The 16,908-nt window shown below is 32.6% G+C and overlaps 1 protein-coding gene across 1 annotated transcript; it reads right to left on the reverse strand.

Moving 5' to 3' along the window:
• Positions 1–7,243: 7,243 nt before the first annotated feature.
• LOC144566295 (O-fucosyltransferase 7-like) lies at positions 7,244–11,651 on the reverse strand. Its single transcript, XM_078316290.1, has 12 exons — positions 11,289–11,651; positions 11,080–11,172; positions 10,807–10,912; positions 10,650–10,717; positions 10,091–10,179; positions 9,805–9,985; positions 9,589–9,717; positions 9,356–9,489; positions 8,808–9,021; positions 8,299–8,483; positions 8,115–8,210; positions 7,244–7,707 (listed from the first exon to the last, which is right to left on the reverse strand). The coding sequence occupies exons 1-12, from the start codon at positions 11,448–11,450 to the stop codon at positions 7,575–7,577; spliced, it is 1,590 nt and encodes a 529-aa protein (XP_078172416.1). The 5' UTR covers positions 11,451–11,651; the 3' UTR covers positions 7,244–7,574.
• Between the last annotated feature and the right edge of the window lie 5,257 nt (positions 11,652–16,908).

Consider the following 16,908-nt stretch of genomic DNA (forward strand, 5'->3'; position numbering starts at 1 on the left):
AAATTCTTATACATATCCATATACAATAAGTAAATTTTTATACATATTCATATACAATAAGTTAATGAAATTACTCATACATATTCAATAAATTAATTTAAAAAAATTACTCATACCCCATATATTATTGAATACTCATATCCAATAAATTAATTAAAAAAATTTACTCATACCCCATATATTATTGAATACGATATGTGAATAAAACGGTTAAAAATGTGTCATTGACACCCCCTAATTTTAATACAACTCTAGACAGCCCCTATCCATAATTTTTATTAAAAAAAAAATGTTATATAGCATATCAGTGAAAAATCATTCACGGTAATAATAGTTGATTAAGTGATCTTGACTATTATTAAAATATTAAATTTTAGATTTAGAATCTGACAAGCCAACTGCCGGTATATCTTCAAACTAATTTATTCCAATTTTCTAAATCGTCCTACTTTTTAAATTTTTCAAATAAAATACTCCCCTAAAGTAATTAACAAAATATTTTTGTGGGATCCTCAATTGAGTAAGGCTAATATGCTATGGGTTGCATAGAGGACTACGGTGTTACGATTTAATATTTGAGTTTTCAAAATTATAACGGTTGATTCGAACCGTTCATCTTGTTCTCAATATTAATATGTGTTTGGAGACCAAATTTTATATTTTTTGGAAATTTTTTACTATTTTTTTAGATAGATAGAAAATTAAATATCTGAATGGTGCAAAATTTTTTAGATCGAGTGATCAACTGATTTTCTACCTATTTAAAAAAATAGTACCACAGCCTTACCCCCCCCCCCCCCCCCCCCCCCCCCTCCCCTCAATTCTACTTCTCTTTTCCTTTTTATCTGTACCTCCTCTATTTATTCTCATCAAATTTACATATTCTTATCTGTCATTAAAGTAAACTTTAATAAGTACATAATTTTTTTTAAAGAATATATAATTAAAAAAAAATTAAAAGACATGCAACAAATTTTTCAGTTAAATAATATATATATATATATAGGGTCTGGCTAATTTGCTGCCGACAGCATTTTAGCAGGAGGTGCTGCCACCTTTTTTTATTTTGTGATGTCCAAACAACAAATCCAAATCGTTAGATGTTTAATCTATATTATAATCTACTTGGAGACCAAATTTTACATTTTTTTGGAATTTTTTTACTATTTATTAAGCTAGTTTAAAAACCGCTGTTTTCAGTAAATTTTTGCAGCATTGAAATCAGCGGTTTTCAAACCAGCTTAATAAATAGTAACAAAATTCCAAAAAATATAAAATTTGGTCTCCAAGTAGATTATAATATAGATTAAACATCTAACGGTTTGGATTTGTTGTTTGGACATCACAAAATAAAAAAAGGCGGCAGCACCGCCGGCAAAAATGCTGCCGGCAGCAAATTAGTCACAGCCTATATATATATATATATATAGAGAGAGAGAGAGAGAGAGACTAATGTGCATTTGAATGTATTTGGGCCGAAATACATACGGTTCAAATTTGACTTTTCAAAATTCAAACGGTCGATTCGAACTGTTCATCTTGTTCTCCATATTAATATGTGCTTGGAGACCAAATTTTACATTTTTCTGAATTTTTTTACTATTTATTAAGTATTTTACGAAATTGTTGATCCAACGGTGGCTTAACAAAACAATAAAATCAGCAACCACCGTTAGATCAACAATTTTGTAAAATACTTAATAAATAGTAAAAAAATTTAGAAAAATGTAAAATTTGGTCTCCAAGCACATATTAATATGGAGAACAAGATGAACGGTTCGGATCAACCGTTTGGATTTTGAAAAATCGAATTTGGACCATATGTATTTTGACCCATATACATTTGAATGCACATTAGTCACACTCTCTCTCTCTCTATATATATATATATAGAGAGAGAGAGAGAGGGGTTGGTTATTCTACTTTCATAAGCATATGTGGGCATATGCTTATAACTCGTTTTTGCGTTTCCAATGTCCAAATGGTCGTTCTAAAGCGCTCAACATGTTCTCCATGTTAATATGTGTTTGGAGACCAAATTTTATATTTTTTGAAATTTTTGTATTATTTTTTCAGAATTTTTCAAAACAGTCATAAAAAAAATTAAAAAAATCATAAAAAATAGGAAAAATTCTAAAAAATAGGAAAACAAATTTCAAAAAATATAAAATTTGGTCTTCAAACACATATTAATATGGAGAACATGTTGATCAACCATTTAGACACTGAAAATACAAAAAACGAGTTATAAGTATATACTCTCATATACTTATGGAAGTAGAATAGCCAACCCATATATATATATATATAGAGGAGAGATCAAGTTACAACAAGTTACCACAACCATTTTCTACAATTTCAAAGTCCAAATCGTTGATCCAAACCGTTAGATGTGATCTCTACAATAAAATGTGCTTGGACACCAAATTTTACATTTTTTAGAATTTTTTTACTATTTATTAAGATGGGTACAAAATTCAATGGTCTGAATTTATTTAGAAACCAATTAAGTGTTGATTTGACCAAGTGATTGTATGCCGAAAGCCTCTAGACTTCTATCTCATTAAACCACAAAACTCTTTTTATTTGTTTGTTTTAAATTATTTTATTTAAATTCAACTCTCACTTCGGGTATTGAACCTACAAAAGCAATTTGCAAACAAATCCCCCACATTTACTTTTATTGCACTCATTTAGAATTAATTAATTTAGTAAGAAGTAATATTTCCTGTAGTTTTTGGATCGATACCTAAACTACTACAATGATAAGAAACCCCATAATTCACACACACTTTCCTGTAGTTTGTGGGCAATTTAGAATATATTCCCAATATAAAATATATCAATATGTGTGTGTATATTCTAAATTGGAAACAAAGAAGAAGAATAATATAAATTGGAAAGTGTGTGTGAATATATATTTCTCTTATAATATGTGCGTGTGTATATATATCCTATACATGCACACGATAACACTTTTTATTTATATTTTATTTTTTTTGAAAGCTTGTCAGCAGCTGACAAGTGGTTGTATTAATGTTAATAATAGGTATACAAATTGACCAACTAAGGTCACATTATTTATGTTTTTTGATATCATATTATATGTCGATATTAAATTATTGTACTATATTTGATATTAGATTCGAATCGAGCTATTATTTGATATCATTAGTGCTTAAAAATAAAAAATCATCACATTAAAAAATTATTATCAGAGACCACGATTAAAGTTAATTAGAAATACAGAATCATATAAATTTTCTATTAACATGTGTCTTAATTTTTGAATAATTATTATTTTCATTGATTTTTTTTTTCTTATAATATGTCCCCATTGCAACGCACGGGTATGATACTAGTATTCTAATTATATATAATCGTTTGTATTGTCAAAAAACCAAGTGCTATGTCAAAATTTTGTTAACACGATAATTTAAACAATCCAGCAAACCGCGGAATGATATGTTCAATATAGAAGATATCGTTATTAACTCTGGATTATAGAGGTTAAACTGTTGCAACCATGAATTCCAAAAGTCAATCGTTGCAACTGTTTAACTTACTCGTTGACCAGCTGAAATAATTGTTGACTGTCACATAATTTTAAATATAACCATTTCTAAATATTGGGCCTAACATTTCATGGGTTTTATTTTAACAGGGGGGCCTGTCAAACGCAGCTAACTGATTAATTGATAATTGTTTTTGTCAATAACCACGATCCATAAAAAATTAGATTGTGATTCGCGCTGATGATCTTACTATATTGATTGAAAACGAGGTACTCTATCTATTTCTGTACATCTGAATTTTATAATTACTATGAATAAAAAATCTCTAATTAATTTCATCAGAAATTGGTCTGATACGGAATCAGAGTTGTTCAATCCACATTGAAATCTATGCTGCTATGTGTGTACAAATCTTAATACGCATCGAACGGATTAAATATCAGATCAAATTTGATACGATATTCAGTGCAAATAATATAATTATGTATGGTAGCAATTTGTGTTATACAAATTGACGCGCATCTAGAAAGATGAAGCATGTACAGCCAGCATATTGCTTTCGACCCCTCATCACTATTTATACTACATGTAAGTCGTAATAAATGAGCTAATCATTTATGCTAACTAAAATTGGAACTTAATTTCTTAAAAAAATCATGAAGCTATTTACTTACAGGAAAATAATAAATATATAGCTATATTTATGGTAAGACATTCATGTTTATTAACCAAATATGTTAGTTAAAATGTCATATTTGTTAATACCAGAAAAAAAAAAAATATTACAACAGGTTGTGATGATCTGACGGAAGGTGACAATCTTACAATATAATAATCTTTGTTGTTGTCTTTACGAGCGCACCCATATTGTGAACCAACTCCTCAACCAACTTAACATTCTTCCCTGGACAGCTTATCTTCACTGCTTCAAGGTATTTTTGTCGGAATGATATATCTCCTTGAAACTCTTCTTTTGCAACATATTCACTCGGCTTTGGTGGTGAAAAATTAAGAGTTCACTAATCAGATTGCATATAATAATAACCGAAGCTCTAGCTTGGATTTTCATAAAACAGAGTGCTTCGCTCTGTCCATTTTGTATCCTCTGAGTTGACTCAAATTTTATGTTTATAATATAAAAATCTAATTTAAATATTTTTTTGATGATTTTTATTTTTTAATAACCATATTATAGTTAAATTGTATAAATGTTAACATACAATCAATCTGTAAATTAAATAACATACTTATTACATCTTTTCATTTTTTTTTCCTGTTTTAAATTGACAATATTATTAAAATTTTATTGGTAGTGGGTCTCTGTCCATAATTATGTCTTCTCTAAAATAATGAACATTATACAAATGTTGAGTTAAGACATGGTGCGAAAATTTTAAGTTCGATAAGTATAACCGAATCCATGATCCACTTTTTGAATTTCGACCATACTGACAGAATGATAATTTATAAGAAAACTAAATTATCTCCTCCATTTTTCAGATTAACATTTTGTTCCCTTCAAATTAGATTTTAAAAAGGTTAATTAACTTTATCATTTTTTCTATCTCCTCCTAACAGGTAACAGCCCATTTATACAGGGGCGGATCTACTGTAGCACGGGGGGGGTCAGCTGCCCCCCGCTGGATTTTCAAAAATAGTGCTAAAAATATGCTTTTCGGACCTCTGCCCCTCCCTGGAATTCAAATTGCCCCCCTGTAGCCCATTTTGGAATTCTAATAGATAGAACGGAGCCCATATAAACTCTGAGCGAAACAAATTAGCGGAGCCCAAATAGGCGCTGATCCCAAATAGCGAAAATTAGTTGAACCAAAATGTTTTTTTTTTTTTTTTGAATTCAAAGGCAGAGGCTGCCAAGTTGAACCAAAATGTTGATTTCAAATTCCCTATAAATGTTGAATTGTTGATTTTTTTCAAGTAATTTAGGATTTTTATTATATTGATTGGTATTTTTTTTGTTATGTTGAATTGTACCCGATAAGCTATTGGGTTTGAACCCGATAAGCTATTTGCATCCGATTATTGCCCCGCCCTGACAAAAATCCTGCGTCCGCCCCTGCATTTATATATTCCTTGAATTTTTTTGTAAAGCGCAGCCTTAAAATACTAGGCTTAAAACCAAATTGAATTACTCTGACTGTTTTACATTTACCTGAGCTCCATTTTGTTTAAAAAAAATAAGATATCAATGTTATCATTTCTAAACAAATACTCATACTCAGAACCATAAATTACACAACTAGCGGATCAAAAAAATCAATATCAGTTTATTAAAAAATAATAATTAAATATCAAATTCCATTGCAATAAAATGACATCACATATATATATATATATATATCATTTTAGCAGCAACAGAATAGAACTTAAAGATATAAAAAATAATAATAATAATAAATAAAACAGTATTAATCAAGTTAATGAGTACATGGTATCGATTCTCGAATCAGTAACCGCAGAACTCATTTATGTTGGGCTGCCTGACAGAATCGAGTTTGCTGCATGTCCGGTTGCAAGCATCAGCGCACTCTCCCTTGCGGGTGTCTTTCAGATACATGCACTGGTCCATGCACTGACAGAAGCAATCGTTTTCTTGCCGAACAGGCACTGCGGTGCCCGCCATGGCTGCGGCAAGCAAGACGACCAACATTATGCTGATCGTAACATTGTTTCGGAAGGCCATTATTTGCAGATGCTCTTCGACTTATTCCTTCGGTCCCACAGCTTGCTTACGGGCTCTTTCTCTTTTCTCTCTGTTTTGTGTGTTCGATTTTGCGCAGTATTTATTGGGGAATGGCTGGTGGTAAAGGGGGACACTAAAACGGAGAAAATTTGGCGCGAAAAATGTGGGGTGGTTAAATGTTCATTAGAAGATAGCTGTCAAGATTGGTCAAAGAGAAAAACAACAAAAATTTAAATACGAAATGCCGTTTTTTTCCTCGTGACGTTTGAAATATTGGGATGTTGTATGGTAAACTTGGGCTCTGCACTTGTGTCAAAAAAAAAAAAAAATCATTTGATTTGATTATTTATTTTTTGTGGACCTGTCACTTAATTGAAGGCATCAAAATTGTCCAACTATACATTATGTAACAGAGACGAGTCTGTATCTTCTACAGTAATGTAAAATTTCTGATTGAAATCTGAACGTTGGATCAAAATCCGGACCAATCAGAACTAACTTAGAAATTTACAAAACTTTCTGTAATAAATGTGTCAATTCGAAAAGGACAGTCTAATTTTTTTTTTTTTTTGAGAAAAAGCCCATGGGCAGCAATAACTGTAAACTATGGAGATAGACAGGGCAGTAGATTGTTGGATGTACAAAAACCAATTGTAATATTTGAAATTTATATGACCCATAAGGCCATCACTGATCTCTTAAGAAAAAGCCTGTTCGTGGATCTGGGCCGGAGCCCCGTCTATTATTTTACGCCGCTATGGATTAGATACGTGACTTGTTTGCGTCCGTTTTAAAGCAAATGGCCCACGAAGAATTTGTAATATTCTGTACATTTAACAGTTAACACTAGTGATAATTGACAATGATTCTGTACTGTTTGTAATATTTGGAAAAAAACTAAGGCAAATGTACAGTGCACACAGCACATAGGCCCTACGTTGTTTTTATTTTTAGATGATAAGGCCGAGGTACAATGAATATTTACACATTGAAACAGATAAAAGCACAAAAAAGAGAGACCTAGACATCAACCGCATCTTTCTTTCTTTCTTTTATTCCATATGCAACGGTTACTTACAATAAACCCCTCTTTTCAACACCCACCACTTCTATTTTTCCCTTTCTAGGCTCTAGCAGAGAGAAAAAAAAAAAATTGAAAGACAAAAGGACCAAACAAATTATTTCCTCCTCTCATCTATATACAAAATAAGCCCCTCTGAAATAGCCATTATTCAGTTAATATCAAAATAAATAAGATAAATAACCGACTTATACATCTACCTAGTGTTTACCTGTACTAGCCATTTTTTTCCTATGTATATGATTTTAAGAAGATCGAGACCCATATTAGGCCATATCTACAAGTCAGAGGAGCTTGATTGGCACAAACAATCCGGCAGAGGGTTCTCATAAAACACTTCTTCAGACCGAAATCTATCTCTTCCCCTCGTGCCAGGAACAGCGCCCTTTCTCTTACGTGGAGAACCTTGTCTGTTTAATTTTACATATGTTAGCATTTCAAGATGAGAGATCATGTTTCACATCCTTTGAGATCATCCAATCCCACTAAGGTCCTTCAAATTTCAGATTTCCCATTTTTGTCACTAAAAAAATTTGAGCTGTATCATTTAGGACAGTCCAATCTATTATAGTTCAAGAAGTAAACAATTTTTTTTTTCTTTTCTTGTAAAAAAAACTAGTCATTGATGCAGAATAAAATTCTATTTCACTAAAAGATAACTCCTTAATATCATGACTTGCCAAGATATCTGCTTAGGGACCGCAGTCAAATTTTTGAATTTTTGTAGGGAACGAGATTGAAAACAGGTTATATTTCTACAGAAAGATTAAAAGGACCACATGTCTAATTCATTAAAAATAATAGAAAGATAAAATACCTCCTTCGATGAATCTCAGTAATTCTATCAGAAAGTTTTGGCCCTTCGCTGAGCTGTCCATGATCAACTTTATCAAACAAATGTACAAGCGCTTTCCTGCATTAAATAAAAAATAAAAAGTTATAGCTTCAGAAAGTAACTAAAAAACCGGTATTAAAAAAAGTATCAAAAATGGAAATCTAACCTGTCTGGAATGATGGTTTTCCTATGGCCCAGGAACCGTCGGTGACCCTCAACAGCACGTGCCATGTTACCAGAATAAGATGGAATAAAAACATTGCTTTCTACTGAAACAATATAATCTAGAGCAGCCATTTGAGATGCGTACTTGCTGAAAGGTCTCAGTTCTTCCTCCGATGCAAGTTTTTCCTTCACAAGGATTTTATATTATATTAATCAATAAAACAATAAAAAAATTAGGTTTTAGAAATATGGTGCTCACACAAACTTGCAAGTCAAACCAAAAAAAAAAATTATTTGCAATTAGCACCAAATCATTTGGGTTCGAACTTGGCCTCAGATGATATCGCAAGGGGAGAGGGAGGAGGGGTTCTGTGTGTGTTTGTGTGTGTGTGTGTGAGAGAGAGAGAGAGAGTTGGGGCAAATTTGTTGTTTCACTAATTTGCAAATATAAGATTAGGTGCCTTTTCCAAACACAAGTAAATATTCAGGTACTAATCACAAATTGTATACCTTGCTCATTAAAATAGGAAAGCGAGACTCTAAATCGGCCATGCGAGTTTGACCACCGTATATCTCACCAGCCGCTATGTATATCGGTGTGTTAGATGGATATCCTAGTGAAGAGAGAAATACGCCAACTTCCTTGGGTGTTAGGGGACAGTAGCCTCTCACCCTTTGTTCTAGCGGGTCAATTTCTTTCACCTTCCAATAGGTTATGTTTTCTCTATATCATTTGAAATTAATGTTCAGCTCATGCAAAAATTACAAGTGAAAGTTATATGTTTTGCACACGAAAGAAAAAAAGTTGCAAATAACACCAAAATTTTCCAACACTTGCAAGCAGCATGATTAATATAGACTATTGGGCCAGTAATTCTACAAGGTTTCAGATTGAACTAAATAAAGTAAAGGAACTTCAAGTGCTGTATTCAAATTTTACATCGAGTTATCTCAAGATTTAGTGAGATAATACAAAACGGTTGGGTGCCCATTTTGATGAATTTTTGTTTTACTTGACTGAGGTTTTCCGCTCAGTGTTATTTGCATTTAGTGAGTACCTGATTGCAGTGAGTTCGTCAGATTCCATTTCAGATAAACCATATGTGCACCCGCTGAAAGCCAACATGTCCTTCTCATACCGTAAGTGAAGTGCGATGTATGGGCCAAACGACTTCATTCTGTCGACCAGTAACTGCAAGTGGAGTTACAAAAGGTACATTAATTTCATGAAATTAGAAGAAGACCTAAAGGCATTAACAGTGCAGTGGAAGTGTATAGATATATATTAAACCTTTCCTAGAGCTTCAATTGGAGGAGCAAACCGAAGAGCCTCGTAAAAGGCCCGACAACGTAATTTTTGAATTTCAGGGGGTAAATTGTTATTGGCCAGTCGAGCATCTGATTTAGCAGCTCTTATAACCTAGATTTGTGAAAGAAAAAACAATTAGAGGAAATATAATTCATACATATTTGAAAATAACTTCTTAGAATAAGATGTGAAATTCACCTGATAGTTGTTCCATAAGTGAAAGATTTCCCTTTGATAGTAATCAACCGATGACCAGCTTGTAAAATATTTTACTGCTCTCTTCGCCTTTGCAAATTCAAGAGGTAATTTCTTCACGATTTTAATATCATTCACCAATGAGGCGAGGAAATGTTCCTCGTCAAAAACATCTGCAAATTTACTGTTTTACCAAGTTCAGACAGTTAGCATGAACGTATTGTTCAAGTAATGCATCTTAATTTGTGAATTTCCAACCATAGTGTATTAGTGTGGATATTTATTATACCTTGTGTCTTGCCAAAATGAATTTTTGTCAAGCTTTGGAATAACAAGGGTAGCATTTAGTAAACGTGCGACCACCACCATGTCACTAATCTGACAAACAAGAAAACCGTGTCAGAGTTTTCACAAAACAAACATATTTTAAGCATGTCAGAAAAATAAAAAATTTAGCTCCAATGAACTTGCCTGGCAAGGAAGGGTTGAACCAATTGTGAAGTCATTATTAGCACAGATAAATCATAGTCAACAAAAAAAAAAACCCAAAAATCACCATCATCCCAGAATAAATGGCCTCAATTATCCGAATAATTAAGCCAGTTAAACATTATGCACTTAACCAGTGAAGTGACAATTAGCACAGATAAATCATTGTCAACACACACACAACCACCACCACCACCAACCCCCCCCCAAAAAAAATAAATAAATAAAAAAAATCCCCATCATCCTAGAATAAATGAAATAATCAAGCATTTGGCCTCAATTAATCAACTAAAGCACCAAGTTCATTTCTTTTTGAAAGTATAACAGATAAATTATTTTTTTACAGAGTTACAACATACCCCTGCCTTCATCTGATTCAACCCACCATTGGCATGCACAAGCAAATATCCCCTTGATTCACCAGGAGCTGAATGCAAAGGAAAAAGAAATGAAAATGAGAACTAGATAACATAGCACTAAATAGAATCCTCAAAACATTACAAGTTGATGACGTACGCAGATAGGAGGAACCGGGGGCGACACATGGCACGAATCCACGGCTCGACGGCGCCTTCCAGAGCTTCTCGAACTCAGCTGAGGTGGCCCAATCACTGCCATCCAACTGTCAAAGCTAGAGTGGTGAAACAGTATAAAGAGATTCCATGATTGGTTTGACTAAGACCTCACACTACCTATCCCCACCCCCCTCCAAGAATAAATAAAAATGAAAAAGAAATTGTTCTAAATCCACAATCAAGAACTGTAATGTAGTATAAATAGAGTAACAACCTTACGAGACCGAGAATAATCAATAAATTTTGAGAGCTGGGGAGGAGATAGCTCTTGGGTCCAGCGCAGCTCTTCCGTGGGAGCATTCCATCTCTAAAATAACACGAACCAACAGCATAAATTGTGAAAATCAACCTAAATTTGACTTAAATATGAAATCTTGATTGAAATACTCGTCGAAAAGAGAACTAAAGAAATAATTTAGCCACCTTGGATAGCTTGTTAATGCCGGAGGAGGAGGAAGGGGCTTTAGAGGAAGGCAACACGTGTCCAGAAAGAAGCGCCACCGTGGCGAAAGTAACCAAGGCGCAGGTTAACAAGCACCGCAGTATAGACATCCTGCTTGGCCTTAACCTGCGCCGCTGCGCCATCTCTCTCTCTCTCTCTCTCTCTCTCTCTCTGAGATTAATCTTCGTGTCTCTTGTTTTATGCTCTTGTCAAGAGAGGTTTCTATGTGAAGCTACACACCGCTCGGTTCTTTGTTCCTTGGTTCAGTGCGCAAAGCTGTAAAAGGGAAAAGAGAAGAGACGGAGAAGCGAGAGAGAAAAAGAAAGATATATAATAGAAAAAAGAACGAAAAAATGCTTGTCGCTGAGAGAAAGGGAAACAGGATATTAAGATAACCAGATTGCATTAACTATTCTACATAGGACAGGAAGAATGTGTGATGCTTAACGTACGAATAATTTCTACTAGTTTCTACGAAAGTAAAATCTGACAGTAATGATAGTTTGATCTTAATATGCATACGGCCTCTGCCTCTGATATCAAGATAAAGAGAAGTAGATATGAGTAGAAATAACTCGGAGTCCGCTGCCGTAGTTTGCCATTATGAAATTACTATGATATATAAGCTGAATCATTAAATTCGAATGGCAAGGACCTGGAAAGCTTCCTAAAAAAATCACAACATAATCTGATGCGTTTATTTCAAATCAGATGGTTCAAATTACTTGCAATAATTAATTAAATTGTTAATTTGGATGTATTTTGACTAGTGGTCGAATGATTAATTTCATTTTTTTTTAAGTTTATTATTATTGTGTATAAGATCAAGAGATTGAAAAAAAAAAAAATTCATTCATTTTTTAAATATATTTTTTTCACCGCTTGAGATCAAAATCAGTGATTCATATTTGTTATTTGAGAACAATTCAAGAAATTTTAAACTTAAAATCATAAACTATGTTAGCGAGAATAAGGTTATACTAACCTTGTTTAAATGCCTCCTTTGCAGGAATAGCACATGAAGAAATTAACATGAATATTCTTTTCCTAGATTGAAATCCATAGGAAATTCAGAACCCTTTTTATCTGATATGATCAGTCCGATATAAAATGGATGGATCTAGATTATTCATGCGAATTTGATTTGAACCTTAAAATTAAAATAAAAGATCAAACACTCTTTGCTATTCCTACTATTAAAAGTTGGTGTTTGGATCATAGAACAATAGCATTGTTCGGGTTAGTGAATCAAACAGTTAGGGGTGAATGAAGGATTTCATGATGCGGCAAGACGGTAATATTAAAATTTTCAACTCTTTTCTCAAGCAGTTACGGATCTACTTTATTATGTTAATTATATTAAAACAATTCATATATATATATATATATATATATATATATATATATATAATGCCAAGATATATCACCATTTTATAGTGTAATTGAATCCCTCTTATAAAATTATGGGTCTCTTGACTCTTCCTGTCCTACTAAAAAGCTCGGTTCCGCCCCTTCATCAATGAGCCAGACAAAGTCAATGGATAGAACATTGATTACTTTACTGGCATGAAATTAATTAAGAGTTTACAACATGTTTATCAATGTTGCAAGCTCAAAAAAAATGTTTGACGCAGATTAATAAATTTTAAGAGGGCACAGTAGCAATTTATCCCTTGAGGTAAAAAAATATGAAGCATCCAGCATCCTAATCATGTGGGGGACAATAATAATTATGAGAATACGATGTACAGTACTCTTTCATTAAATACTCGAATTTTACTGAATGTGAATTAAGAGGATATGCTTATTGTATATGAAAGGGGGTGGAATTTCTTAGAAGTTATTTAGTTTGATAATTTGAATAACTTTTTAAAATGGAAGCAACTAACAGTCTTTCAAAAATCTCTCGATATTTTCAACTAATTATGTAAACATCAATACTAAATCATGTAAACTAATTCAATAAATTCTGTCAACATGAAAACGCGTGAAAGCTGTTAAAAACGCGTGACAGCTATTGGGGACCACCTTCTGTGAACATACACATAGTATCCTGTGAACATACACGTATTATCCTATAAACATACACATATTATCCTGTAAACATACATATTGTACTTGAAATTGTGGCAGTTGAAAGCGCATCAGAACTAAGCTAAAAATGGAAGGCTTTTATACACGGAAATTTTCGAGGAACCGTAGCCCGGGGACATTACATTTTCTCTTTTAAGTATGTTACGGAATTTTAAAAATAGAAAAAAGTTGGAAGCATGTAATTTTCTTTATGGACTGTATCAATTTTTACGCAATATAATTATTATTCGATTTTTAATCAAATACCGTTGATATGAATTTGCATAAAGTATAAATTATATTAACGGTTGTTAAGATTGTCAAATTATTTCATTAACAATCCCAACCTATAAAAAATACAACAAAAAATAAACTGTTAATGCGTTAAAATTGGTAGTCGTTGGGTAGGATTGCATGCTTTTTTTCAATAAAAAAAAGATAAAAAAATACTATAGTGATCTAAAAAAAATGCAACGATTGCATGGAAAGAAAGATTAGCGCTTTCCAATTTTGTTTTTGGAGTCACAAGTCTCACATGCGACAATCAGTGTCATATTTAGTTGATTGAATAGTGGAATTGTACCTCAATTTGCTCTGAGAGACAAATAAAAAGGTTGTCATGCGAATCATTCTCTTGTTTATTTGTTAAAATGAGTAATCTTATACAGTTTTTTGCCTTTATGTAATGCTTTTTTAATAATTTTGTTTTTACAATAATGTTTTTAATAATTATTAAACAGTTAACTTAATCGAAATATTAATAATGTTATTTTCGTTTCATGTGACACGCGACTTTATATTTTTTTTTACCTTTACTTTGTTGTTTGTTCGCTACATAAAATCAAAATTATGATGTCAATATCTTTATCCAATTAATAGAATCAAGATAAAAAATTACATTTCTTGCGTTTTCGGCCGTTCAAATCGGTTCTTTCTAAATAAGAATTATGTTTTGGGTTAAGAGATTAGAATAAACTTAATTAATAAATAAAATCAATCGGAGAATGCCCTAAAATTCAAGTCGCAACCCTAAAACGGTATATGAGATTAATATGTAAATTTTCTTCTTAATTTGTACCATGGCCTATTTTTGAATAGATTTTATTGATTAGCATGTCATTGCATATCGCTATTGCAAGGATGGATGCAATAATTGTAAATCTCTAGCTATTTAAATTAGATTGGATTAATTAACATAAAAAAAATGGAAGCAGCTAACAGTCCCCAGCCCTCATTTCTCCGAAAATCCCCGGACTTTTTACACTAATCCTATAAACAAGTTCATTAGATCATGTAATACTATAAGAGTGAGTCTATGGTACTATGCATATTACGATTTGGCACCGTGCTATGGCTTTATATTTGAGTTTTCAAATTCTAATGGTCGATCTGAACCGTTCATCTTGTTCTCCATATTAATATGTGTTTGGAGACCAAATTTTACATTTTTTGAATTTTTTTTACTATTTTTTTAGATTTATTAAAAATCACTGTTTTTGGATGGTCCAGAATTTTCAGATCAAGTGATTTTCTAAATATCTAAAAAAATAGTAAAAAAATTTAAAAAAATGTAAAATTTGGTCTCCAAACACATGTTAATATGGAGAACAAGATGAACTGTTCGGATCGACCGTTAAGATTAGAAAACTCGAATATAGAGCCGTAGCACGGTAACAACCCGTGATATGCATAGTACCATAGACTCACTCATACTATAAAAACAATCCTATAAACAAGTTCAATGGATGTTATGCAGATGAAACCGCGTGGTCCCAGATGAAAACGCGTGAAAGCTGTTAAAAACGCGTGACAGCTGTTGAAAACGCATGACAACTGTTGGGGACCACCTTCTGTGAATACATAGTATCCTATGAACATACCAATATTATCATGTGAACATACACATATTATCCTGTAAATATACACATATTATCCTGTAAACATACATATTGTACTTGAAATTATGGCAGTTGAAAGCGCGTCGGAACTAAGCCAAAAAGGGAAGACTTTTATACACAGAGATTTTCAAGGGACTGTAGTCCGAGAGACGTTACCTTTTCTCAAAATAAATACAGCATGGGGTTCTAACCTTTGCATAACAAGTCCATAACCATTTCACAGATCAAATCTAATAAATGATGATGTGCATCTATAATGATTTTTGGCAAAGCATTGCATGTGAGCCGCACGTGCATCTTTTTGTTTGGTTGTTCTCGCCATTGACGAAATTGACACTCATCGTGACTTCTAGCAATCGAGGTCAAGCCTGCTAATTTGCGTTAATGATTAATAATTAACATTATCTTTCATTGAAATTGTCGGATAGTCATATCGGATCTATCCGAACGAAACCAGAAAATTAAGATAGAATGTTGAATAAATAAATAAAATTAAGACAGAGTGCTGGATAAATATTTGTTCTGTAATTTATTTACGAGAGAAGTTAATAGTATATGTTTTTTGTAACAATTAAGGATATATTAAAATTCATAAGAAGTACATATTAAAACTTATGAGGGAATTGATTTTTGAGCATTTTGTGAGAATTATATCTTTTAGGGTAGAAGCCAAAATTATATGAAATGAGTAAATTTTAGAGGGACTGATTTGACAAATCGTAATATATATTGGTGATATATATATAGCAACTTTTAGATATTATTTTCGAAAATTAAATCTGTATTTTTTTAAAAGAAACAAGAACTCGTGTCACATCACTGAGCCGTAATTTTATACATCGATAATATATGTTTTCAAAATATTTTATTAATAAAATAATTTGATGTCTGTACTTTGTTGGTCTACTAACGATTTGAGACAAACAAATTTTGTTTTTGAGTTAAGAAAGAGTTGAAATTTTTATTTTCTATAAAATTTATGAAAAACAAATTCCCGATTTTCCGAACACTTGACCTTTTATATTCTTTTGTTTTGTTTTTTTTATAAACGCCGTTTGTTTGTCGGTGCTCACTGTTCACCTCCTATGAAAAATAAATAAAAAGAACACCTTTTCCTGAAAGATAAAAAGGGACCCAAAAGGCCAAAACGAAGAGAAAAGAGAAATTATTAAAAGCTGAAAACAGAAAGACTGTCTCACGTGGTCATGCCACGTGGAGATAGGCACGGTACTCGAAGCGTTCCACGACGCCACGTGTCAGAGGATAAATGACAAGAGGCGTACGATTGGGACCAAATTTTGACCTCGGCTCTTTAAACCAATCCATTCGGATCCTATGCTTCTGTTAAAGAAACAGAGACAGTGCAGTGTATTACTGACAGCACAAAGGAGGGTTTCAACGGCCCGGTTCATGTCCGGTATAAACCGTCTGATTGGCATCGAGATATCCGCAGATGATGCAGATTCACATAGCGGTTAAGATTAGCGCATAGTTTAATTTGCTCTTATATCTCTCGATGCAGACAAATTTCAAGATTCTACTCTACTGCTCTTCAAATAGAAGAGCAGGACCTTACTGTTCAAAATCTAACCGTTGAATTTTTTTCATGCATGAATTTCAACACGGTTAA

The sequence above is a fragment of the Carex rostrata genome, chromosome 15 (assembly GCF_964058835.1).
Source record: "Carex rostrata chromosome 15, lpCarRost1.2, whole genome shotgun sequence".
NCBI classification, from domain to species: domain Eukaryota; kingdom Viridiplantae; phylum Streptophyta; class Magnoliopsida; order Poales; family Cyperaceae; genus Carex; species Carex rostrata.

Coding starts and splice junctions, on each gene's coding strand:
- LOC144566295 (XM_078316290.1), bottom strand. CDS start 11,450: ATGGCGCAGCGGCGCAGGTTAAGGCCAAGCAGGATGTCTATACTGCGG. Junction 11,173..11,288: donor GCATTAACAAGCTATCCAAG/GTGGCTAAATTA, acceptor GTGTTATTTTAG/AGATGGAATGCTCCCACGGA. Junction 9,022..9,355: donor GACGAACTCACTGCAATCAG/GTACTCACTAAA, acceptor CAAATGATATAG/AGAAAACATAACCTATTGGA.